Consider the following 24,587-nt stretch of genomic DNA (forward strand, 5'->3'; position numbering starts at 1 on the left):
CCCAGCTGACAGCATTTCTGGAATCTGACCCTGGCACTTTGGCAAATTCTAACTAGACCCAAAGGAGAAGAGGAGCCACAGTCAAGGCACAACCTCTCGCTGCTGAGCGGGACACCAGCCCTCCAGAGAGACTCACACATCATTCTCCCCGACTTCTGAGTTCACAGACAGTGTAATTCCTGGGTTTGCACCAGCTTTTGAACCCAGCTCTGTGTGATTTCAAACAATGGTTACTGTTCACTGCGTGCCTCTTCAGTACCTTGATATGAAATGCCTGGAGCATACGGAGGGGGAGGGGAGAGAAATACAACCGCGGCCTTGTCCCCTAGGTCATTTCACCCAGTCCTCATAAGGCGATAAGGTCAGCAGGACGATCTCCACTCCACACCCGGGGAAACTGAGGCTCTAAGGGGCAACACCAGGTTCTAGAAGAATGGTAAGGGCAGGGTGTGGGGTCGGATTGGGTCACAGAGTGCGAGCTCCCCCTGTCCGGCCGTCCTGACGGATCGGAGTCAGTGTCCTCATCTGCAAAATCAAGGCAGTGGAGGAGGCCAGGGGTTTTCAGAATTTTTTTGAGCCATGGACGCTTTGTTCAAACGGAGCCTGAAGCTGCACCTTGGCAGGTGGAGGACACGGGCTCTGCTGGGGTGAGCCCGGGAGGGAGGGGCCGCAGGCCCGCCAGTGGGGGTCCCTGCAGCAGCGTGGATGAGTTCAGTTGTGCGAGTGTCTGACTGCTGGGCCAGAGCCCACCAGGCCCTGACCCGGTCTTCAGCAACAGCGGAAGTTCGCCAGGCGTGGGGAGCAGAGGCTCGGGGGCCGGCAGCCCTTACTGGTCCTCCGGGGCCGGGGTCTCCGAGCTCCTGAGCAGGGACGGCAGGTTCAGGGCTGAGACACCGGGCACGTGGCCGGCGCAGATCTGCAGCACACGTACCAGGCGCTGTGCCATGGTGGCTCGAAAGCTTTCTATCTGCAGGGGGAGAGGGGAGGAGGGCGGTGAGGCAGGTCTGGGGTGGCCGGCCCTGCCGCACAGCAGGCCAGAGGGGAGCTGAAGCCGAGGTGTGGGGCCAGCTTTGGGCACCACTGCCCACTGTGGCCATGCCCCGTCCACAGCATGCCTCACCAAGCAGCTTCCGACCCCTCCAGCTTCTAGATCCTTCAGACAACCCCTCCAGGGCCACCACAGACAAGGACCCACCTCCAGAGAACATGGGGCTTAGCAGGCGGGGCTGGCGAAGTTAGGTGAACTGTCTAGTGGCCGCAGAGCAGGGATCTGGATGGGGCCGGTTCCAGCCAGTGCCCAGGAGGCAGAGGCTCCTGCCGGATGGAAGCCAGGGGCCGGCAGTGGCCCTCGGGGGGGATAGGGAGTCCCCATCAACAAAGAGTCCCTGCTTTAGATGGCAGGGGCCCAGAGGCGCTGCGGGGTGGGGCTAGCAGGGGGAGAGGCTCTGTCCCAGGGCCTGGCGCCAGTGAATCGGTGTCTGGTGAAGGACGAACGACGCTCAGCCACCCTTCCCCCCAAACCCCCAAAGGGCTGGCGCCTCGGGAGCGGCTGGTCCTCCCTCTGCTCCCCCTTTGACCCGGGAAGGGGGCCTCGGCATCCAGTGGCCCAAACTAGATACTCGGCACCCTCAGCCCTCCTGCTCTCGCTCCCGTCTTTGCCACGTGCGACTCCTCCTCGTTCCAAACCCAGAGGCAGCTGTCATTCTCTCCGAGTGTCCTCTCAGCAGACCGCGCCGCTGCCGCACCCCCCCCCCCAGCCTCTCCTCCAGCCTCACAGCCTGGCCCCTCCTCTGTCCCACACCTAAGGGATACATTTCAACCCACATCACAGAAGTGGAAAATAAAAATAAGTAAAACCCGTGTCAGGCTGCACCCCTCCCTGCCCCTGCACCCCTCCCTGCGGCTCCAGTTTTACTCAGAGTGAAAGCCACTGCCTTTACTAAGACCCACAGGGCCCTCCTGCTCTGGCCTCACTGTCACTCTGACATATCTCCAGGGAGGCTTCCCTGGGGGGCCCTGGACACAGCAGGCAGGTCCCCACACCGCTCTGGCCCCAGGTGCTCCTCCACCGGGCGTCTGCACCACTTCCTTCCTTCCGCCTCCAGCAGGTCTCTTCAACAGTCACCCCCGGCCATTTGCACTGACCCTTACGCTTTACCACCACCTGACCGTCACATCCTCATTTTCTAATGCGTTTTACTTTTTTTTTTTAAAGCCTATTTATTTATTTTAGAGAGACCCAGCATGATAGGGGGAAGAGCAGAGAGAGAGGGAGAGAGAGAATCCCAAACAGGCTCCGTGCTGTCAGCGCAGAGCCCGACATGGGGTTCAAACTCACAAACCGTGAGATCATGACCTGAGCTGAAAATAAGAGCTCGGATGCTTAACTGAGTCACCCAGGTGCCCCACATATTTTACTTCTTTAGTGCTTCCTCTACTACAATAGAGCTGAGTTGTTTTTTTTTTTTACACTGTTTTGTTCTGTGCATCCCAGGGGCCCACTGTAGGTACCTAAAAATATCTGTTGACTAAATCCTTAGTCTGACTTCCGTGGCCTTTGCCTCAGAAAGAGGCCTCCCAGCTGCTGCCGCTGCCCTCACTCAGGCTCCCCGGCCGGCCTCCTGCAGCGGCCTGAGCCCGAAGCCCCAGCTCAGGCCGAGCCTCTTCCAGTCTGCACACGACACTCCAGAGCTGTGGCCCCCAAACCCAAGTCCGAGCACACAGGGCGGCTCCTGTCACCGACAGGAGGGAATGGCTTCTCCCACGGCCAGGCTTCCAGGTCTCTGCATGTCCTTCACGTCCACACCGGGACTGCAGGCTCCATGCCGGACTCGTTCGTGTGCTCAGGGAGCAGCACGGGACCCCAGGAGCAGAGCCGGGAGATAAATTCACTGGGCCGATCCCACAGCTTCGTGAACGTGTGTCTTCGGGTGGAAAGGGGGGCTGATAAGCCCTGCCACGCAAGCCCTTAACACATGGCGAGGCTCAAACTCAAATATGTGGAGGAGCGTGACAACAACACAGGGGGCACCTGGGTGGCTCGGCCACTTAAGCATCAGATTTGGGCTTTCATGGTTTGTGAGTTCAAGCCCCGCCCCTGCTCCTCACAGGGTGAGCTCGAGCCCTGCTTCCGGTGAGCCCCATTCCTCTCTCTCTGTCCCTTGTGGGATTCTCTCCCTCCCTCTGTCGCTGCCCCTTGCTCACTTGTACCTCCTCTCTCTTTCAAAAAATTAAATGATAAAAATAAATAAATAAAATAAAAGGATTATACAGGCACAAGGAGTGTGGGCTGTCCAAACACCGGTGCTTCATCTGGGGGACTGCCGGGTTTGCGTTGCCAGCAGGCCAGCTGCGGTGGCTGGAACCAGACAGGAGGCCACGGGGCCTTTTCCTTGAGAGCGTTCACGCTCCGCGTACCTGGTACGGCCTGCCACCTACTGACCACAAGGAGAACTGCACTACACCGCGCCAGGCTGGGGGGCGCCACAGCCAGAACCGCCTAAGGTTTGAGGTACCTGAGCTGTGGAGCAAAGATGATGATTCCCATTTACAGAGAGGAAGACCAAGGCTGCATGGAGGGGAAGTGACTTGTTCAAAGCCACACAACTAGCAGGTTAAGAAGGAAAAAGAGCCAACCCGCTGGCTCTACCCCTAACTTACTGGCTGTACGACTGAGTCCCCTCTCCTCTCTGAGTCTTGGGTTTCTGGCGTATGTTGTGGGGAAAGTCTGCAAGCGCAGGCACTTCGGGCATGCCCCGGGCCTCAGTGCCCTCTGTGAGGTCAGAGTGCTGACTCAAATAGTCCTCAAGCATGAAAAACGAATTTGGGACCGAGTGGCATGTGCATCTTTATTGAGGCGTTGAACAAGATCTGCCCCAGCCTCTAGCGAGATGGAAATATCTGCCATTTCTGTTGGTAACAGCCCCAGCCTAAAACTACTGACATCTCTTGCCTATATTCATACTGCTAAATTTCACTTAGAGTTTAGTGGAAAAAAAGAAGTATTTTTTTCCCTCATACAAGTTCACAGATGCCCTGAATTCTACCCTGAGGCCAGAGGGGTCCACAGACCCGTGAATAAGAACCTCCGGTCTGGGTGGTGGTAAGGGACAGTGTGTGGACCCCCTTCTCTCTGCATTACATCACTTTACCTTTGGGACCAGGTGCCAGACCCAGAGCAGAGCAGAAATGAACCTCAAAACCAATAAACACACTCTAAAACCAACTAAGTAGGCCTGGGACACAGGTGGGGTGGCCTAGGCCCTGGGAGTCCTCAGCAGGCCTCCCAGAAGGGACAGCTGCTGAGTACTTTTACCAAAAAGTCAGGATTCATACTCCAGAAAGCGAGGCTGGAGAGCAAAATTTATCAGCAAAAGAGATCTGCTCTGTGCTACTCATAATTAGACTCACGCTATGAGGAACACCCACAGAGCGAGTTGGGGCCCTCCAACCCTCTACTCACCCACCTGCCCGCCTTCCCTGCTGCCTGCTGGATGCCATGCCCCGGGCTGGGACTGGCCCAGGTCTGCAGTGCAGGGGAGGAAGGGGGACAGGGGCATCCTGACTGTGGGTGGACGTGGGGAGGCACTGGTTAATGAAACAGACAAGATGCCTGCCTGGCCTCACAGCACTTACAGCCCAGAGAGATATTAACAGGGACCCACGTTACATACATAAGACTTAGTTATGAGAGAAAACAAAGCAAAAGAAGGCAGCAAGTGAGAGCACTTGGCATGAAAGAGGCACTCAGGCTGAATGCATATTATCGCCCTGTTTTACATTGTATGTGCCCTAGCACTTAGCGGGACAGATCCACCCAAGGTCCAGCCGGTGAGCAGAGAAGCCAGGATTCAAACTAGGACCTTGTGTCTTCATATCAGGGCCTCCTCACCCGGGAACGTGACCCTCCAAGAAGCGTTCTCGACACACCTACTGTGTGCTGACTGCCCGTTCCCTGCACCCCCTCGATTAGTGTCCTTACCTCCAGGTCACAGAAGAACAGGGGGCTCCGGTAGGTGTGGGCCAGCTTCATGATTGTGTTTCGGTGGATGCTGCAGTGACTCTCCCGCCCAGCTGCAAAGAAGCCGTGAGTGCTGCGGGCTGTGATCTCTGCCTTCCTGCCTGCCATGCAGGAGGCACTGGGCACAGTCATCCACTACCCCTGTCTGGGCCTCAGTTGCTTACTAGTCAGTGGGGTGACAATCCTGTTCAACCTTCTTTTCAGGGCAGCCCAGATCATTAAATTAGAAAATAAAGCTGAAAGGGATTTGCAAGGGCGCTCTATAAAAACATGAGTTTCCTCATCTAGAAGATGAGGATGGCAACAGCCCCCGCCCCACTGAGTTACATAGAGATTCGATGAATTAATATACAGAAATGACCTGGCATTCATTTATTCGTCGATGCCCATTGAGAGGGATCTGCGCCAGGCCCTCCCGGCAAGGACTTCACAGGTCAGCCGGGTGGAGGAGGGCAGCTCAGACACACCGTCGGTGTAAGTGGAATGGTGGGGAGTCTATAGGACAAAAGCGTGCGTGGGATGGACCCCTTGGGGCCCAGATTGCATGGCTGGTGAGGGAGGGGTCTCCCAGGGGACAGGAAATAGAGGTTAGCTAGACAAAGAAGAAAAAAGCATCCAAGGGAAGCTCTATGGTAGAATCATGAAGGGCATGGGCTCTGGAACAGGACTACCTAGGTACGAACATCGGCTCTACCCCTTTCTAGCTGTGGGCCTTGGGCAAGCTAGCTCGCCTAGAGGCTCCAGTTTCCTCTGCTCTAAAACAGAGATAACAATATGTACCTCAAAGGGTTGTTTGTAGTGAAGATTATGTGATACAGAAATGGAGCACTTTTAGAACAGCGTCTGGTGTGTAGGGAGTGCTCGATAAAGGTCAGCTAGTATTTCCACCATCGGTATTAACAAAGGCTCAGGAACAGCAGGCCTTGATCAGAGAATGAGAGGCTGAACCAAAGGATGGGACAGTAACAGGAGCCGAGACGACACAGGAGGGTGAAAGGCCGAACTTGGGCCTTTACAGGACTGTGGCTTTTACTCTGAAAGCCACACAGAACCAGCAGGCAACTCTTAGTAATGATCTTGGCAGAATGAGATCTGCTCAGATTCGCTTTCAGAGACACTGCCAATGGGTCAGATTCCGAAACTCATGTTCTTTGGTCCCCTGGGAGGCCTCAGTAAGGAGTCCACCACCACAAAGCAGTGCAGTGCTGGCCACACAGCGCCAGGGCGGGGGGAGGGCAGGATGCACTTACCGCCGGTGGCGAGGAAGGCCGCCTTCCCCAGGAAGAAGGTGGCGTCCACATGGTGCAGGGATTCCTCCACGTTCCGGAGGCTAGCGGGAGGAAACAAACCACAGGACAAACCTTACCACAGAGAAGGCAGAAGGCTGCGCTCCTCAGCCCAGAGAGGCCAGAGAAGGAAAGGAGGGTAAGAGGAAACACCTCTAGAGGAATACTTCATTTTTCATTTTGAGTACTTTTATTTATTTATTTATTTATTTATTTATTTTTGAGAGAGAGAGAGACAGAGACAGAGTGTGAGTGGGGGAGGGGCAGAGAGAGACAGAGACACAGAATCCGAAGCAGGCTCCAGGCTCTGAGCTGTCAGCACAGAGCCCAGCACGGGGCTTGAACTCACGAACCACAAGATCATGAGCTGAGCCGAAGTCGGACGCTTAACTGACTGAGTCACCCAAGCGCTCCATTTAAGTGCTTTTAATTACGAAATGACTCAAGCCTGTAAAACAATCCAGATAGTGAATATGGATGTTTTCAGTCAAAAGGAAGTCCCCTCTCCAGCACCACCTCAACATACCTGAAGTAACTGCTGCTGACAGTTTGGGGTGTAATTCCTCTTGCGTATGGATTTTTCATGTGCAAATACAGACAGTGATATGTACAAACACTTAGTTGGGTTCAGTGGTAACCCATCTGTTATATTCTTTGGAACCCAACACCACAATCTATTTTCCGGGTGATGGACCCTTAAATGGTCTCCCAACGTTTCACCATTACACAGAATGCTGTGTGAACATCCTTTTATACACATTCTCCCACATGCAGACAGATGCTTCTGTAGGACAGATGCTAGATGCAGAATGGCTGGGTCACGGTATGTGTCTTTTTAAAATGTGGCTCTGTGGGCGCCAGGCGCCTCAGTCAGTTGAGTGCCCGACTCTTGGTTTCGGCTCAGGTCATGATCTCCACGCTGACAATGTGGAGCCTGTTTGGCATTCTCTCTCTCTGCCCCTCCCCTGCTCGTGTTCTCTCTCAAAATTAACCAACAAAACGTACCTAGGTATTACCAAATTGCTTTCCAATAAGGTTATAGTATTTACAGTCACATCAAGTGTATGAAAATACTCTTTTCCTTTAGGAAAAGGGCACTTTAACCTTCTGGGCCAAGGGTTTCATTCGCTGGTGTCCAAGGAATGATGAAGAAATCTGTCGTCTCCTGGCCAAAAAGCCCCACATCAGGCTCTGTGCTGACAGCTAGCTCAGAGTCTGGAGCCTATTTCGGATTCTGTCTCTCTCTCTCTTTCTGATCCTCTCCTGCTCACGCTGTCTCTGACTCTCAAAAATAAATTAAAAAAAAAAAAAAAAAAAAAACCATCTTGGGCAGGTGACCCGGGCCAAGGTTTCCGCCTGAATAAGCGAGGCCAGGGGCAAACAGTAAGGATGGCTCTCGGCCCCTCAGTGTGACCGTATAGATCCGTTTTGGTGACTGGATCTGCAGAGTCAGGCCCTCTGGCAATCAGGGCAGATCGCAGCCCTTTCTCTGCCCCGCCGTGGGCCCACGTCACTGCCCGTCTGGTCCAGGTGGCCAGGCAGCGGGTCTGTTCCAGGTGTTTCCACCACAGCCTCCACTTAAGCCACACCACATGACTGGGCGTGTGCCTTGGTTTCCGTGCTGGATGCTGTGTCCTGCCTCCCATCATCAGCCTCCCCGCAGGGGGTGCCAGCGGACCCTCTCCTGTACCCGCCAGGCTGGCTGCAGTCCTGTCCCCAGGCTGCCAGCACCACAGGGAGGCGGGGCCGGGCCCCAAGCATCACCACCCACTCATGCTCCCCTGACTACTACACAGGGCCCCTGACCCTGGACCAGCCTTAACAGTCCAGCACACACATTATGCTCCTCCTACCCTTTACATTAACCCATTCACCTGGCTCCTGCTCACTCCCAGTTGTACCCGGGCACCTCAGCCTGGTCATCTCCAGCAGAACGTCTACCCTGCCCTACGTCCTGGGAGTCACAGGTCTCGTTGGGGCTATCACAGCCCGATGCATCCTTCTTTTATAGCACCCATGCTAGACACTACGAGTGTGTGTTCAAGAGTCTAGCTTCCTCCCCCAGTGGGCTGGGAACACCTTGGGGACAGTGGTCTGTTTCATTCATGTCTGTGCCTGCCATCAGGGATACAGAGAAGGCTACAGAAAACATTAGCTCAAAGACCGACAGCACTGCTGGGGGTTATTAGCGTCTGTGTCATTTTTTTAATGTTTATTTTTAAATTTATTTTTGAGAGAGACAGACAGACAGACAGACGATCTCAAGTAGGTTCCACACTGTCAGCGCAGACCCCAATGCAGGATTCAAACCCACGAACCGTGAGATCATGACTTGAGCTGAAATCAAGAGTCGGATGCTTAACCGACTAAGCCACCCAGATGCCCCCCCATCAGTGTCTTTAAAGTGTCACACACTTGCCAGTGGCTCCCCATCCTCGTCCTCTGGGCTAACCCCAGGCAGACTCTCCCCGTGTCTTCTTCCCAGCACAGGTGAGGTTCCCATCCCAGGTCTACCTGAGCCCTGAAGGCACCCATTCTCTGGCTCTCACCTGTATTTGCTGTGAAGGTTGATCACGAACACGATCAAGTCAATTCGGGGCCGATTCACACTGGAGGGCAGAGGAAGGGACCTTGCCAGGTGGCTGAAAAACAAGAAATTGCAGGACTAAAGATATATGTACCCACAACCCAGCGACCATTCACATGCTGACCTTCCTAAGGTAAGAGGCTGTCAAAGGCTCCTCACCTATGTCCCTGATGCTCTTGTGGGCAAGACTCCTAAGGTGAGCGTAGGGGCAGGGCAGAGCCGGTCCTTTCTAGATGACTTCTGTCTGACTCCTTCTGCCTGCAAGGAGCTCTGTTTGGGAACTGCCTTGGCAAGAGGCAGTTTGGGCCATAAGGTGGCATGGGGCAAGCCAGCTACACTGTGTGCTGGGAAGGAGATGAGGCCCAGAAGAGGGGTGTGAGACAGTGAAGATTAGGGGTTAAGACTGAACCCCTTTGGAGGGCGATGGAAGTCAGCTCAAATCTCAGGTCTGGCAATGACCAGCTATGTGACCTTGGGTTAAGTCACCTTCATCACTCTCGTCTGAACTTGTTCCTTCATTGGAGATTCTTCGAAGTTCTGTAATAGGGTTTATTCTCCTAGTAAGTGGCGTTTTCAGTTCCCATGGAGGAGCACCCTCTAGAGTGCTCCTTCCATACGGCCCCTTGGAGCTTAACTATGAGGGAGAATGACACCCATATATTCAGTCCCTTGCTTCCCACCAGCAGCTGTTCCAACTCTCCAGTTAGAAAAAGAAAAACAAAATACAATTCTTTAGTCATTGTTTCTCCAAATTAGGGAGGTAATTGAACACTACTCTGTGCCAAGTACTGCTCAAAGCACTGGGGATTCACTAGTGAACAAAAATCAAAGTCCCTGACCTCAAGAGGCTGACCTTGGGGGTCCGGGGGGCGGGGCGCTGGAAACAAATACAGAAATAGGTGAACAAGGAAATTTCTTATGGTGACAAGTGCTAGAGGAACACAGAACAGTCGTGTAACAGCGAGTGACGGAGGCTAAACTTAGCTGGAGGCAGATCACGCCACGAGGGGCTGGCCCCTCCTGCGCCCCCCTCTCTGGCAGCTCTTCCCTCTCCGGCAGCTCCCCGGCTCGCCTACAAGAGCAGGCTACAGTTCAGCCACTGCGGAGCAATCCAACACCCCAGACCCAGCTACTTACACCCTCAGCTCCGAGGCGCAGTCCTCCTTGACCATCGAATCGGCCAGCTGCTGCAGAAGCGCATCTTCCGTGCCCACCAGCTGTCCAGGGAGAGAAGGCGGCCTACTGATGCCCGGGCACAGCAGTCCCGCTGGAGGGCCTGGGCATCAGGCTACAGACCGGAGACCGCTCGACTCCCAGGATTCCCGCTCCCGCGCGCAGGGCGCCGTTTACCGAGAGAGGGGTCCACCAGGCCCGGGTTGAGGGTCCAGGTCGCACCCCTCCGGTCCTGTCTGTACAACCTTCTTAACTTCCCCAGACGCCCACTCGGACGGCCGCACCCAGAGACACTGGAAAACCATAACCTGCCGGGCGCGGAACACAGCCTCCCGGGTCTCAGCCCGCCCAGCGGCCCCACCAATCAGAAACCGGGAAAGAGCCCCCCGCGCGCCTATTGGTGGAGGCGTCCTTCAGGCTTAGAGGGCGGCTACACCGATTGGTTCAGAATGCTGCTCTCCCGCCCACCACACCCCAGTCCGCGTAGCGCGCACCAGGACCTCAAAGAGCCCACAGGAACAGACGGTGGGGGCGCCGCTAAAGAGGAAAGGCGGGCGGGGAAGCGAAGCAGCTGACGCCTACCAGGATGGTGGCCGTGTTCAGGCCAGGCTGCTTGTCCAGCGGCCGCAACACCGACATCCCAGTCGGCGGGCTAACTCCGGCTCCTGAGGTGCGCGCGGATCTTTCAAACGGCCCGAGACCCGCCCTTAAGTGAAAGACCGAGGGTCACGGGACCATCATTGGGCGGGGCTTCACGGGGTGGGGCGTAACTCTCTTAAAGGAACCCACACCTCCTTTTTAAAAATTTATTTCTGAGAGAGAGAGAGACAGTGTGAGCAGGGGAGGGTCAGAGAGAGAGAGAGATACAGAATCTGAAACAGGCTCCAGGTTCTGAGCTAGCTGTCAGCACAGAGCCCGACGCGGGGCTCGAACCCACGAACTGAGATCATGACCTGAGCTGAAGTCGGACGTCTAACCGACTGAGCCACCCAGCACCCCACACCTCCTTTTTTGATGGGGGAAATCAAGAGTATGAGGCTTAACTGACTGAACCACCCAGGCACCGCATTTCATCATACTCTTGATTCCTTCCAAACCTGCCCCTGCCATTTCTTCCCCATCTCATTCGACTCCATCCTTGCAGCTGCTCAGCGCAAAACCTTGAGGTCATTCTTGGCTCTTCTTCACACCCCACATCCAACACATAAGCCAGCTTGTGGGTTCTAGTCTTAAAATGCACCCAGAAGCTGGCCGCTTGTCACCGCCTCCACCACCACCACCAGGACAAGCCACTGTCATCTCTCACCTGGACTACTGTAACAACCTTCTCATTGGCTCCCTGCTCCACTGTGGTCCCCCAGGGCTGCCGGTTCTTCCCCACACAGCAATCAGAGCCGCCCTTTTAAATCAAAACCCACCAAGAGTTCCCATCTCATTCAGAATACGCTGCAAATGGCATCCATGGACCGTGAGGCTGTATGTGCTCTGGTGTCTGACCATCTCCCTGGCCTCATCTGCTCTCCTCCCTCTTACACTCCTCTAGGCACATGGGCCACGAGGCTGTTCTTCAAATTATTCCAAGTATCTTCCCACCTCCTGCCTTGTCCTTGTGGGTCCCTGAGGCTGAAGAGCTCTTCTCTCATATAGTCACTTGGCTTGTTTCTGCTCCAATGCCACCTTATCAGAGGGGCCATTCTTAACAACTCTATGTAAAACAGCAAGCCTTGGAGAGCCTGGTTGGCTCAGTTGGTGGAGCATGTCCCTGTTGATCTTGGGGTTGTGAGTTCAAGCCCCACCTTGGGGGTAGGGTGTACTTAAAAAATACTTTAAAAATTACTTTAAAAAACCCATTATCTTTATTTTTTTCCAATGTTTATTTGAGAGAGAGAGAGAGAGAGAAAGTGTGTTCGAGCAGGGGAGAGGGACAGAGGAAAAGAGAGAGAGACTCCTAAGTAGGCTCCATGCTTAGCACAGAGCCCAGTGCGGGGCTCCATCCCATGACCCTGGGATCATGACCTGAGCTGAAATCAACAGTCAGACACTCAAACGACTGAGCTACTCAGGCAGCCCAGAAAAAAATCCATTATCTTTGAAAAAGAAGGAAGTCTCCTCCATTTTCCCTGTCTTCCTTTTTTCTGGTCTATTTTCTCAGTAGCACTAATCTCCACTTCCCATACAGTTAAGAACTGTACAGCTCTGAGATTTTTACAGTATTTACAAACTAATAAACTGTTACTGTTCATTGTTTAATAATAGTCCATTAACTGTTTCATGGATGCTGGCAGAAGACATGAAACTCCTGGGTAAGATTGGTTGCTTTTGTTTCCTGTTACTCATGGTAAAACCAGTAGCTAGGGCTTCACGTTTGTGGGTGTCCGTGCCCATGTCCCCCGAGCCCGGCAAAGGACCCATCATGGAGCCCCATACACCGGGTGGTGGTGGCACAGAGGAAGACCATGGGGATTGGAGATTCACTGTGAGTGGTAGGCATGCCTGTTCTTTGCCGGGGGTCAGGGGAGATGTCGCGTCATCCCCCAAGGTTGCTTGCTGCAAACACAACCCGAGAAGTAGCCCGGGCAAAGGGCTTTCAGGGCCTTGCACTTGTCATACCAGCAAGAACTCGCAGGGATGGTCAGGGCCCCTGACAGATTGCTTCCGCCACCAGCTGTATAATTACTTGCTTACTGTCTGTCTCTCCAGCAGAGCATAAGACACATGAGAGCAGAGACTTTGTCACTTTGTCCCTTTGCACGTCCAGCCCTTTAAAAAGTACCTGGTACATGGTCGTTGCTCAGTAATTATTTGTTGAATGAATGGATTGATTTACACATGCTGATTCTTTCATCATTGCCTTGGGCAGACCCAACACACATACAGATGAATCAGACAGCTCTGGGTGGGGGAGGGCTCAGACCCTGATCACCCAGTGTGCACACTGCTGTGATATCTGGAACAGCAGAGGCCTATTCCCTGTCTAACCTAAATCTCTCTCACTGAGGACTAAACTATATTTTACATAGAAAGACCTGGAAGGAAATGGCTTCATGGAATCCCTGCCCCAGCACAGATGGGCTTTGGTTCCTCCAGCAGGGGCTGTGGAAGGGACTCCCCAAAAGTCTGATAGGAATAAGTGCTCTGAACATAAAGTAAGGGGCCCTGGAGGATAGAGACGGGCAGGAAGAAGCTACGTTAGGTCAGGGGAGGCCTCTGGAAGACGGTGATGAGTTTTCTTTGTCATTTTTAAAAATTCGTTTTCAGATGTATTTATTTATTTTGAGAGCGAGAGAGGAGAGTTAGGGGAGGGACAGAGAAAGAGGGAGAGAGAGAATCCTAAGGAGGCTCCGTGCTACCAGCGCAGAGCCCGATGTGGGACTTGAAGTCACGAACCGTGGGATCATGACCTGAATCGAAACCAAGAGTTGAATGCTTAACTGACTGAGCCACCCGGGCACTCCAGGAAAATGATGTTTGAACAGATGCCTGGATTTAGTGAGAGAGGAGCCAGTTCAGTATATTGAAGAAGAGGCTTTGGGCAGAAAGAGCAGCAAGTACTGAGAGCCTGGGGGTTGGGGGGTGGGGACATCCCTGACACTTCTGAGGAACAGCAAGGAGGCCAGTGGCTGAAGCGGATGGAATGACGAGACACTGGGGAGAATGAGGCCGCAGAGGTGACTGAGGGCCTTAGGGTGTCACGAAGAGATTCTGGCCCCCGTCAGCACTTTCTAGGAGGGACTGAGCTGAGACCCATTCAATCAACACGTGCTGTGTGCCTGCCTCGGGCCAAGGCTGGTGCTGGGCACTAGTGACCCAGGCACCAGAGGTGTCACACACCCCTGCTTCCGTGGTAGAGGGACCGATAGCAACAGCCAAAGCAGCACAGTTAGTGAGAGCCACCCCAGGGAGCAGCGGGAGCCCAGATGCATGAAGGGTCCTAGGGAGCCATGGCTATACTTCGCTGGGGGAGGCGATTATTGGCTGTGGTGCTAAGATGAGTTGGTGCTTGTCACATGGGCAATGTCGTGTGTAGGATCATATCGTGATGAAGGGGGGGTGGGGATTGGCAGGAAGGCCAACCCAGGCCTGGAAATTCTTACATCAAGAACACCCAGGGGTGCCTGGGTGGCTCAGTCAGTTGAGTGTCCAAATCTTGATTCTGGTTCAGATCATGATCCCAGTGTTCAGTGTGGAGCCTGCTTGAGATTCATTCTCTCTCTCTCTCTCTCTCTCTCTCTCTCTCTCAAGAGGCACCCAGAGCTGGCAGGGCCATCAGATACCCTCCGGAATACAGTTTTTGAAATCGGCTTCTGTGGAACTCTGCGGAGATACCTCAGGGATGCTGTAGGTGACACGGAGAAGCTGAGTAGGTAGAATCCAGAAACGCCACCCTCTTATTAAAGAGCAGCAGCTCAGCCCTTGTCTCTATTATATATTGAGCTTCCCCTAGTATTTATTTTAAAAAAAAATTTTTTTTAATGTTTTTTATTTATTTCTAGGAGAGAGAGAGAGAGAGAGAGAGACAGCGTGAGCAGGGGAGGGTCAGAGAGAGAGGGAGCCACAGACTGAAACAGGCTCCAGGCTCTGAGCTGGCAGTCAGCACAGAGCCCGACGCGGGGCTTGAACCCACGAACCGCGAGATCATGACCTAAGCGAAAGTCGGACGCTTAACCGACTAAGCCACCCAGGCGCCCCAAGCTTCCCCTGGTATTTAAAAAAAATATTTTTAATGTTCATTTTTGAGAGAGAGAGCACGTGCACTGACTCGCAAATAGGGAAGGGATAGAAAGAGGGGGACAGTGGGTCCGAAGCAGCCTGATGCTGGGGCTTGAACCCATGAACCATGAGCACATGACCTGAGCCAAAGTTGGACGCTTAACCGACTGGGCCACCCAGGAGCCCCAGGCTTCCCGTAGGTCTCTGTGTGAATAAGGAATCAGGTGGCTGGTTTCTCCATGCCCCTTGGTCGTCCCTCCCCCAACTCCAGTGGGCTCTCCTACTCCAAACTGTTGAAAAGCACTTTGGAAGCTTTGCTCACGATAGTCCACTTCTGGAAACAACCCAAATGTCCTTCAGTGGGCGACGGATGAACAAGTTGCGGCATACTGATAAATGGAGCAACATCAGTGAGTTGCAAAAGCACTGTGCTGCGGGACGGATCCAGACACAAAAGAGCACATATGGTAGGAGTCTGTTTACATGAGATACAAATACAGGCAAAACCAGAGTTGTGGTGATAGAAATCAGCGGGTACCTTTAGGAAGGAGGTATTGACTGGCAAGAGGCAGGAGGGAACGGTCTTGGGTGATGGAAATATCCTAGACATTGATCACAGGTGTATACACAGGTAAACATTCCTCACTTGGGATTTGTATTTTATTGGGGCACCTGGGTGGCTCAGTCAGTTAAGTGGCCAACTCTTGATTTTGGCCCACGGTTGTGGGATCAAGCCCTGAGTTGGGCTCTGGGGTGAATGAGGAGCCTGCTTGGGATTCTCCCTCTCTCTCTCTCTGCCCCTCCCCTGCTCACATGCACGTGTACACACGCGTGCATGCTCTCTCTCAAAATTAGTAAATAAACTTAAGAAATTTAAAAAAAATTTGTATTTTACTCTATGTACTTTGTCTTAATACAAATCCTTCTGTGAACTCAGACTCACTCCCCTTGCCCTACATATGCTGGAGAGGACTTACCACCCTTTCAGGGGTCCAGAAGGGCCTAGAGCTTGCAGGGTGTCTGTGGGGTGGGGACCCAGGGTCCTGAAGCATCTCCCCCACAGCCTTCCTCACCTGCCTGTCCTCAGGTTTCTGGGAATGGCCTCCCTGGGAAGGTGGTTCCTCAAAGCTTCTCTCCCGCCCCACAGGCCTCTGGGGCTGCTCGGCCCTCCTGAGCCAATAACCACGGCTGTTTATGGAATGCACACTGGGTGCCTGACACTTTGCTGACACTCTGTCCACAGCACGGAAGGGAGGTCCCAGGCTTGGGGGGCAGACTCCTTACCCCAGCTCTGCTCCCCGGCTTTGTCACTGAGAAGCTGAGTGACCGAGAGGAAGGAGAAGGTTGAGCTGTGGCTGCCTCATCCCCACATGGGCTCTCAACACCACTGAGAGCAGAATGAAGTCGTGTGTGGGGCCACGCCTGGCAGGTGGGGGTGCTTAGTGCCTGGGAGTCACAGGCATCTGAGACCATATCCCAGCCAGGAACCTCGTGGCGCTGGTGAGGCAGAACCTGTGTGGGGGCCTGAAGGCCAGGCTAGGCTCTGACTCAGGCATTGCGACTTTCTTCCCGTGACCTTGGAAGATGGATAAATGAATTACTGTAAGTAAAACACTGAAGACAGTGTCCACATTGGACCAATGTGTCCAGAGTCCCGGTCTCAGAATTGATTCTCTCCTCTACGACATATGACCATCATTGGCTCTATTAGTCACACTTCTGTGTCCCCAGCTGCTTGCCAGGGACCCTCATCTCTCCCTACCCACAAACAGCAAGCCTCCAAACCCTGCCATTTATCTCAGCTGGGGTCCCCTCCTCACCAGGCTCAGCAACCACGGGGCTCAGCAGCCTTCCGGGTGGTTCCCATCCCTCCCCGAATTCTCCCAGCCCTGCCCTGTCGTTTCCGTACCACGTGCACAGTGCGAGGGATCCAGAAGAGAAGGCTGGTTGCCAGGGCAACGGAGGATAAAGCCCTCGCTCTGCCAGGCTGCTGATTGGCTGAGACACGTCCCGCCTCCTGCCATCCTGAGAGTAGGGGACAGAGGGAAGGGTCTCCCGGTGGGCAGGGAGATGTACCAGTGTGCCTTGCCGGCCCGGGACTGCCCCCTCCTGGCCCGGTCAGAGCCCCGGCCTGAGAAGCTCTGTCTCCCACGGAGGGGCATTGGCCTCTCCCTTTCTCTGCCTCCAGCACCCAGGGCGGCTGCAGATGGCAGCGTCTCTGGGGACAGCAGCAACGACTGAGTCCATAGGCCCACACTGAGCTGCTCGGACCGAGGTGGTGTGCTCAGCACAGAGCCCCTGGAACAGGCATCTGCAGGTCGTGAGGTGGGTCTGCGAACACGCGGGGTGGGGGGGAGGGGGGCACCGAGTAGTGCCAATGCCCTGGGAGGCAGAAAGGGGGGCTCTAGAGCCCTCACACTGTCCTGGATGGGACTTTGGCTAGAGTAGAGGCTGGAAAATTCCTTATAGATCATCTGGAAACCTCCCCTCTCCCACCTTGTCACTGTGCATGGGGAACCCTGAAGCCCAGAGAGGGTGAGGAGTAAACCCAAGGTCACACAGAAGGCCAGTGAGTGATTTATTTCCGCTAGGAGAAGGTCTAGGGGTCCTCAGTCTGCCCCAGAATGGTTTTGTTCACAGGGCTGGAGAGGTTGGGGGGCCCTAAGCTGTGCTCCACAGATCCACACCATTGTAGCCAAAAAATACTACAACTCTGCCCAAGTCCCTCATTCTCACGTTTAAGCTGCAGGGGAACTGGGGTCCTGCCTGCGGCCAAGGGTGAGACATGAGTCTTTTGGCCTCAGCCAGGTTAGTTTGGAGCAGACTTCCTGCTTGGGAGCCCCCTTTCCCAACTTCCCCTCGACCCAGGCAGCGCCAAGCAATTCTGAACTCTCTTTGGCTTTTCAGAAAGGCAAATGGTTAGGAGAGCATGGCTCAGCACTCTTCGTTTTATTCCTCCATGGATAGAGCACCTTGAAACATTGTGCTTCAGAATAACCAGTGGGGACCCTGGGGGGCAGGGGCGGGCATCAGGACGGATACGGCACTGGGAAGCAGCATCTCTCTTTCCCCCGGGGTCACAGCCCACCTTGAACTCCCACCTAGAAGTAATGCACAAGAGGAGCTGGAGTTTGGAGACAGAAGTCTGAGAAGCTAGGGCTTCTATATAGCCTGTCCTGAAGGTCATTCCATCCGTCCCTCTCTTCCCTCCCAGAAGCCAAGGTGGACCTCTGCTCATTTCATTCTGCTCAGGTGCCTTTACCCACCCTGCAGGACTCAAACCTCAGGACATCTCTGGGGGTTTGGGGTCCAGCTCTTAGTTCCCTTCCAATTGGGTAACGCAGGGCATGTTAGTGAACCCATCTGGGCCTCAGTTTCTTCATCTGTAAAATGTGGACAGTAACACCTACCCCATAGGCCCCGTATAAGGTTCGTGAACACATTCTAAGAATGCTCTCCCTGCCTGGACAGGCAGAGGAGGGGCTTCTCACGCCTTTTATACACCTCAGGAAGGGTTTGAGGGTAGCTTAACGGGTCCTGCTTTATCTCATTTCTGGAAGAGATGGTCTGTGAACTGGCTTTTGAAGTATGAATAGGAGTTTGCCACATGAATATAGTACAAAGGATGTTCTGGGGGAAATGAACGCGTATGAAAGATAGAGACTGTATGATATGCAAGGGCACATAGGTGACTGGCAAGCAGTTCGAGATGATGCCAGGTAGGACAGGAGATGAGGCTGGGAGGTTGGCAGAGCACAGATATGGGTACCTTTGGGCCATTCTGAGGGGTATGGGTTGTACCTGCTGTGCTCCACGTTCCTGCTTTCCTGCTACTGGTCCACTGGAAACAACACTAGGTAATATTACATGAGTGCTGATTCTGTCCATGCAGCCTGGTGCTTGAGGCATCATCTTGTTAAACACTCAGAGCGCCCTCAGGAAATGGATCCTACTCCTTCTTCCCATTTTACAGATAAGGAAACTGAGGCTCAGAGAGTAAGAACAAACAACAAGATAGCATGTATTATGTGCCAGGCCCTATTTCTGAGTATTTTACATAAATCAACTCACTGAACTGTCACAACAGCCAATACGGTCTAGGTGGGTGCCATTTTCATCCCCACCTTACAGAGGTGGAAACCCAAGGCCCAAGAGTTTTGGGTCGCTGCTCATGTGCACTGTCTTATAATCATGAACTTGAACATGGGCCTGAATTCGAGAGCCTGTGCAGACCCTGTTGATATCAACCAGATCCCCTGGGGATGGGTGTCTGTTCACCAAGCCACACCCTGCCAGGATGTGTGGGTGGCTGGGGACCCACTCATCTGTGAGGGCTTGGTAAGCAGCGCAGTCAGGGCCGGGAGGGGTGGTGAGGAGGAGGCCTAGCCCATGTTGTCCTTTACTGAGTGCTCAGAACCCCTGCTAGGCTCTGTTAGTGTCCCCTTCCACAGGGGACAAGGATCCTGAGGCCCAGAGAGGTTAGGCAGCTTGCCTGAGGGCACATGTACCTGAGAGGGATTGAGCCAGGTCTGGCCCTCAGCTATATATAAACTTCCGAAAAGACGGGTAGGAGCCAGGTGGCCCCCACCCTCACCCAAGTGACGGGGGCAGCTCTCTCTTGGGGGGGGGGGAGCAGGGGGCAGGCTGCTGAGTCACTGCCGTCCACACTCCTGGGCCTCAGTCTTGACATCCTGCAAGGTGATGTTGGCACCTCCTGGCTGCGCCACGCCTGCGCGTCTCCCTCCGGGCTGGCAGGTGGGCCAAGGGGCGCCTCCGCCAGCACTCACCGCCCGTGTCTCGGCAGCCGAGGCCGCCGCGATGCCGCACTTCCTGGACTGGTTCGTGCCTGTGTACCTGGTCATCTCCGTGCTCATCCTGGTGGGCTTCGGCGCCTGCATCTACTACTTCGAGCCTGGCCTGCAGGAGGCGCACAAGTGGCGCATGCAGCGCCCCCTGGTGGACCGTGACCTCCGCAAGACCCTGATGGTCCGCGACAACTTGGCCTTCGGAGGCCCCGAGGTCTGAGCTGAGCGGCGCCGTGCACCGAGCCCCTCCTCCCGCCTCGCCCAGCCTGGAGACCCTGGAGCAGAGAGAGGACAACGTGTGGTCCTCCAGGCCACCTCTGTGCGGCCTGGGCCCTCCCGGCAGAGGCTTCTGGGTGCCCCCGGTGGACGCTGGCTGCGCCTGGTGAGATGGGGACAGCCGGGTATCTTGAGGTGTCACTGCTGCCGGCCCAGGGCTTGCTTTCCACATCAAGCCAGTTCACTCCACCTCTGCCCTCCCCAGCTCGGGGTTTACCCCCCACTGGCCTCCAGTGCCTTTGTGCTGCCCAAGCACTCTTGCCTTTCCCCTGGAGTCGGGCACCGCTGCCCTGCGTGTCCTAAGTGTCTAGATGCCCACTTCCCCACTGAAGCCCTGGTGACACTCCACGGCCCGCTCCACCCGAGGCACCCTCCCTGCAGCCACATGTGGCAGGCTGCAAAGCTGACCCAAGGAAAGCGCCCTATTTGGAGAGATGTCTGCTCGGTCCAGCCCAGCCCCACCCCTGTGGACTCAACCTTGGCACTGATGAGCGTGTGTGATGAGGTGTGCAGAGGGGTGAGACCATAGAGGACGGAAGGGTGTGTGAGTGTGTGTGTGAGAGAGAGAGAGAGAGAGAGAAGAGTCTGGGGGGAGGAGGGAGGCAGGCAGGTATGGATGTGTAAGAGGGAGAGTGGGGGCCCCAGGCAGGGGGGGAGGAGTTGGGGACAGAGTGAGCCTGTGATCGCACGTGGGCTGCACACAGCCGTGCTCCCGCCCTGGCCCCTCCCCCCACCACCGGGCCAGACTTCTCTACTCTCCCCTTCCCCAAGGCCCCTGCCCTCTCCCGCCTGCCCTGTACTGCAGCCCCCCAGCACTACCCCCCTGCCCACCCTAACCCCAGCGGGGAGCCCTCCTCCTGTGTGGAACACTGCTGCCCCATTTTGGACATCCGTTGGCAGCCCGTCTCACTCTCCTCTGAGGTTTCCCTCTTAGTTTCTTGCAATAATAAAGATTTCATGACTATTTTTGCAGGACTATCTCATTTCCTGAAGGTAGGGTTATGTCTGTCATCTCACTGGCTCTTCATAAGAAAACACAATAATGCTATAAAACCCTTTTTAGGGACAGGAACACTTATCTCAGAGAGGCAGGTAAAGTAATTTCTCAGCAGCGGCACTATTGACATTTTAGTCCAGATTATTCTTTTTTTTTTTTAATTAAAAAAATCTTTTTAACATTTATTTATTTTGAGGGAGAGAGAGACAGTGCGAGCACAAGAGGGGCAGAGAGAGGGAGACACAGAATCCAAAGCAGGCTCCAGGCTCTGAGCTGTCAACACAGAGCCCGGCGCGGGGCTTGAACCCACGAACTGTGAGATCATGACCTCAGCCGAAGTCGGGCGCTTAACCGACTGAGCCACCCAGGTGCCCCAAGCCCAGATCATTGTTGTGAGAGGCTGTCCTGTGTGTTGTGGGGTAATGAGCATCTCTGGTTTCCATCCACTAGAAACCAGTAACTCTCACCCCCTCCCCCTACTTGGAACAACTAAAACCATTAGCTGGAGTACATGGGGTAGAGTGAGTCCCATTTAGGATATGAATTTAGGCACAGAGATGCAAAAACAACAGGGCCTTAAACCAATAGAATGTTTTTTCTTTCTCCCAGCACTTTTCACAGGGAAGTTTTCTGGAGCCGGTCTGATGGCTGGTTCCACACATGTTTGGGGATCTGTGCTTCTCTGTGGCTGCTTCCCTGTGTATGGGATGACAAAATCCAGAGGGTTCACCTGCACCCCTAGCAGCAAGGTGGAGGCAAGCGTGACCCTTTCCTTCCCTGGAGGACACTGCCTGGTAGCTGCACTGCTCCCATCCCCTTCTAACCTTCTGGTCAATACTTAGTCATACAGCTACTTCTAGCTGCAAGGGAGGCTGGCAAGTGTATTCTTTAGCTGGGGGGCTGTGTGTTCATTTAAAAAGTCCACCTCTTTGAGTCGCCTGGGTGGCTCAGTCAGTTATACATCCGACGACTCTTGATTTCAGCTCAGGTCATGACCTCACAGTCCTGAGCTCAAGCCTGGCATCGGGCTCTGCGCTGGGCATAGAGCCTGCTGAAGATTTTCTCTCCCTCCCCCACTGCCTTTATCCTGCTCACTCTAAATAAATAAATAAATAAAGTCTGCCTCTTTGAAGGGGGGAGAACACACGATCACAACTACCATTCCATTGTCGTAGGGATTTGCTGAGGCCACAGGGCAGTGGGCTGAGACTTGGACCCCAGACCAGGGCTCACTCTTGCACAGGCGAAGGAGGCAAACGTTACCTCGAGGGGTGGAGCTGCTCTTCCTCCAATGGGGCACACCAGGTCTTGCATACATCATCTTGCAGACCCAGGTTAAGGTAAGCCCTCGGTGCCTCCTTCAATCCTGTGCCCTCGGTGGCTCTCTGGCCTCACCCCAGCCTGGCCCTGCTGTGCCCGCCTCTCCGGCAGGGCATTCTGCAGCTTGGGGAGATTTTCCCACCCCCTCCCCCACCACGCGGCTGCCCCTCACTGCCACCCAGGCCTCGTGAGGGGCACAAGACACCAAAGTGAAAACAGCTGAAATAAAAAGGTTTGGTTCCAGACTCAGGCTTGGCTGGAAGCCTAGGGCTCAAGGATGCCATCAGGACATGCCATCTCTCCGTCTATCACTTTGTCTCCCTCAGTCCTGGTTTCCTTTGTGTGGGCTTCACTCCCAGGTGAAGCTTCCCTCCCACCACCCCAGGCTCCCTCAGCCCCCAGCGCCTTGATTTCTGGGGAGAGCATGCATCTGTTGTGGCAAAAGCTCAAGGGATGGACTCCCATTGGCCCCCAGGACGCGTGAGCTCAGGGCATGGGGTGCCCTGATGGCCAGGCAGCTCTGGTACCCACCACTGCAGCCAGGGACAGTCAGCCCACGGATCACATGGTCTGAGGAGGGGGCCGGGGGTAGGCAGTGGCAGTTGCCTAAAAGAGGAAACGGGTGCTGGGTGAAAAATACTGGGACTCAGAACGTTGTTTTACAAAGGAGGAAATAAGTACAGAGAGAAATAACCCACCCAGGCCACCCAGGGGGTTCAAACCACCTGGGTTTGAGCCTGGGAGCCTCAGGGAGGGGAAGGGCGGACAGGAACCTCCAGAGTCTGGTGAGTATCTGAGTTGGGGCTCTGAGTCTGGCCGTCAGGGCAGGCAGGCTTCGGGAGAGGTAGGCGGGTGGGTCCGTGGGTTCTCTGGAGACACCCTGGAGGGTGGAGCCCTTCCCGGGCCTTATCACCCCATGCAAGAATGGAGGGGGGCCCAGCACCATCTCCTGGGTAGCCGGTCCCGTTCTGCCTCAGTTTCTCTGGCAGTGCCAGCCCCAGTGTATCCTGGGCTCCCTTCCCTGAGGGGGATACACTTCTTATCTTCTGAGGCTCTGGATTTCACGAGCTAAGTGAGCGGAGGTGGGAGGCCTGGGCTGAGAGCCAGGGCACCGGGGTTAGAAGCTCAGTGCTACCCATTTATCAGAAAACTGTCTCCCAGCACGGGTCAGAGGCAGGACTGAGAAGGGCCCAAGCACACGGCCCATGCAAGAGTGCAAGAAACATCATAGACCCCAAGTCCCCTGGCTTGGGTGAGAAGGGGAAGTTTTCATGAGGACACTGGGGTGTTCAGGCCCTGGAGGACAGAAAGGTAGCAGGGGTCAGGACAACAAGAACCAGGCACTCAGACTCACACCATTCTTTTAATTTTTAATAATTTTATTTATTTATTTTGAGAGAAAGAGAGCATGAGCAGGGGAGGGGCAGAGAGAGGGAGAGAGAATCCCAGTCAGGTTCTGCACTGTCAGCACAGAGCCCCATGCCGGCTCGAACTCCTGAACCGTGAGATCATGACCTGAGGTGAAATCAGGAGCTGGATGCTTAATGAGCTGAGCCACCCAGGCGCCCCATTTCTCACATCAGGGGGTCACTCCTGACCCCCTGATCATGGCCACCTGTTGGCCAAGTTAGAGGTTCTACCTGCTCCAGACACCAGAGTTAGTCATTTGTCCCTCACTCTGGCCTTAAGCGCAAGTATCTCACGGGAGGGATTCATTGGCTCATTCTAGGTCAGACGCCTATTTTATTTTTTTTTAAAAAATTTTAATCTTTATTTATTCTTGAGAGAGAGAGAGAGACAGGGTGTGAGCAGGGGAGAAGCACAGAGAGAGGGAGACACAGAATCCAAAGCAGGTGCCAGTCTCTGAGCCTGACATGGGGTTCGAACTCACGAACCACGAGATCATGACCTGAGCCGAAGTGGGACGCTCAACCGACTGAGCCCCCCCAGGCGCCCCTCAGAGGCCTGTTTTAAACCAATCGCCCAAGGCTGGGGCAGTGTCCTAGGTATGGTCCAGCTCGGGTCAGGGCCCACCTGGACCAGCATGGCCCCGGGCTGGGGCCATCTCAGAAGAAGGCAGTTCTCTGGGGTGGTGGCAGAGGGGAACGTTTAGAAGAAATTATGTAAATTGTCACCCAGCCCCCAGTCCAAACACACCAGAAAGGCCCTGTTGGAAGTGGACTGGGCGGGCCTCAGGCTAGACCTGGCCTACAGTCAGATTGTTGCGTTGCCCAACACAGCATTTGGAAAAAAAAACAAAAAAAAACCCAAACTGGCATCATTTATAAGTCAGGAGATTTCATGTGAAAAATCTTTCTCTGACTCCTCTTTGAAAATAAAACTTCTGGGGCACCTGCGAAGCTCAGTTGGTTAAGCAGCCAATTCTTGGTTTTGGCTCAATCCATTATCTCGT

General features: G+C 54.5%; 1 protein-coding gene across 2 annotated transcripts; it reads right to left on the minus strand.

Moving 5' to 3' along the window:
* Window positions 1–153: 153 nt before the first annotated feature.
* Window positions 154–10,759, minus strand: CENPM (centromere protein M). Of its 2 annotated transcripts, none has more exons than XM_039234669.1 (6): window positions 10,649–10,759; window positions 10,031–10,110; window positions 8,856–8,948; window positions 6,271–6,350; window positions 4,982–5,073; window positions 154–967 (listed from the first exon to the last, which is right to left on the minus strand). In XM_039234669.1, exons 1-6 carry the CDS (start codon window positions 10,703–10,705, stop codon window positions 827–829), a joined length of 543 nt encoding a protein of 180 aa, XP_039090600.1. In that variant the 5' UTR covers window positions 10,706–10,759; the 3' UTR covers window positions 154–826. The 2 variants fall into 2 exon arrangements, with proteins under 2 accessions (XP_039090600.1, XP_039090609.1); XM_039234678.1 differs by lacking the exon at window positions 10,649–10,759 and adding an exon at window positions 10,244–10,367.
* Between the last annotated feature and the right edge of the window lie 13,828 nt (window positions 10,760–24,587).

The sequence above is a fragment of the Hyaena hyaena genome, unplaced genomic scaffold (assembly GCF_003009895.1).
Source record: "Hyaena hyaena isolate Hyena2069 unplaced genomic scaffold, ASM300989v1 scaffold_4, whole genome shotgun sequence".
Lineage (NCBI taxonomy): Eukaryota > Metazoa > Chordata > Mammalia > Carnivora > Hyaenidae > Hyaena > Hyaena hyaena.